This window comes from Orycteropus afer, unplaced genomic scaffold (assembly GCF_000298275.1).
Source record: "Orycteropus afer afer isolate SDZICR_OR568_19922 unplaced genomic scaffold, OryAfe1.0 scaffold00452, whole genome shotgun sequence".
Classification (NCBI taxonomy): domain Eukaryota; kingdom Metazoa; phylum Chordata; class Mammalia; order Tubulidentata; family Orycteropodidae; genus Orycteropus; species Orycteropus afer.
The window spans coordinates 2,066,990-2,068,681 of record NW_006922039.1 but is presented as its reverse complement, the minus strand read 5'-3'; the positions used below and the strand labels follow the sequence as shown (position 1 = coordinate 2,068,681).

Genomic DNA, 1,692 nt, shown 5'->3' with positions numbered 1-1,692 from the left:
TATATATGTAACAAATCTTTTGCCATTTCAATATTCTTCACATGTACAATTCAGAGTAGAACTGCCCCCATAAGGCTTCCGAGGTTGTAATCTTTACAGAAGCAGGCTGACACATTTTTCTCCCATAAATGCCAAACTTTCAGTTAGTAGCCCAGTGCTTTAACAATTGCACCAGTAGGGCTCCTTCAGGCACATTAGTTATGCTCTTCATGTGGTTCAACCATTATCGTTATCCGTTTGCAAATTTTCCGATCAGTCTTAACAGAAGCTCACAACCACCACCACCACCCACTGTGGTTGAGTTGACCCTGACACATAGTAACCCTATAGGACAGATTAAAACTGCTCCATAGGGTTTCCAAGGCTGTAATCTTTATGGAAGTGGACTGCCACTTCTTTCTCCCACTGAGCAACTGGTGGATCTGAAGTGTTGACCATTTGATTAACAGCCAAAAGCTTAATCATTGTGCCACCAGGGCACCTAAAGGAAGCTTACTGTGCCCTGAAGCAAGAAGTCCCACTTTTCCCTTCCCTACCTTCCTTCCTTAACCACAAAAAAATGTTGACCTCTATACACTTTCCTATCCTAAATAATTCATATAAATGTAATCAAACAATCTTTGTCTCTTGTGCATGTCTTATTTCACTCAGCATAATGTTTGCTAGGTTAATCCATGTTGTAGGATGTATTTGAAAATGGACCTCCTTTGCATGTCAGAAAGGTGATAGCTTCCTAGGCATGGTCGGCTACCCTAACAGAGTGAGGTATTGGACCCGTGGGCTCAGAACCATGGTCACAGGAGATATCAAGTTAAATTTTGCATAATATGCAACACAAAAATGTTGTTCTACATCCTACTCTGGTGAGTAATGACTGGGGTCTTGGGAGCTTGCAAGTGGCTGCTTAGATGCAACAATGGGTCTCTCCTCATCCGGAGCAAAGAAGAATGAAGAAAGCCAAAAGGCACATGGAAACAATTAGTCCAAGAAACTAGTGGACCATGCAAACCTCAGCCTATATGACCACCAGACCAGAACTAGATGGTGCCCAGCTACCACTTTCAACTACTCAGAAAGGGATAAATACAAGAGATCCTGGATAAATTGGGAGAACAATGTGGAGCAAAACTCAAAATCATAAATTAAAAAAAAAAAAAAGAGAAAGAGACCAGGTTCACTGGTCTGATAGAGCCTGGTGAGACACCTGAGACTATAGCCCCTAGTTATCCTTCAGTCTGGAATTGGACTCACTCCCATGGCTTCCAGACAGACAGTGGACAGGCATATGGGTGAACATTTGCATAAGGGAGATACACGGCTTAGAATGATAAGGTATGGGAGAACAGAAGGACAGGATTTTCACAGATAGCTCAAGGGGCAGGAATGCATAGGAAAGAAGGACACAGGGAAGAGGTGACTACAGGGAGGAAGTAGGAAGAAAAAAAGAAAGAAAGAACATGAAGCAAATTTTAATTTTTAAAAATCATTTTTATAGTTACTATTACATAATTGTGACATATTTAGATGACATCTTCCTTACAACAGCAATATAATAACTACAAACAAAACTACTAAGAGAATTTCTGGAGTTGCTCTCTTGTGGTAGGTGTTAGCTACAGCTTTTAAAATGCAGCTTCCTGGTTATTTTCCAAATGATAACTTACTGCTTTGGTTGTTGTTATGTTATTTGCC

The 1,692-nt window shown here is 40.7% G+C and overlaps 1 protein-coding gene across 1 annotated transcript in view; it reads right to left on the bottom strand.

The window, feature by feature from the left end:
• Positions 1-1,692, bottom strand: part of PCDH11X (protocadherin 11 X-linked) — a 900,527-nt gene that overhangs the window by 104,295 nt on the left and 794,540 nt on the right. Inside the window, exon 5 of the mRNA XM_042782740.1 lies at positions 1,205-1,210. Within this exon, the coding sequence (XP_042638674.1) occupies positions 1,205-1,210 (6 nt within the window). The remainder of the gene's footprint in view (positions 1-1,204; positions 1,211-1,692) is intronic.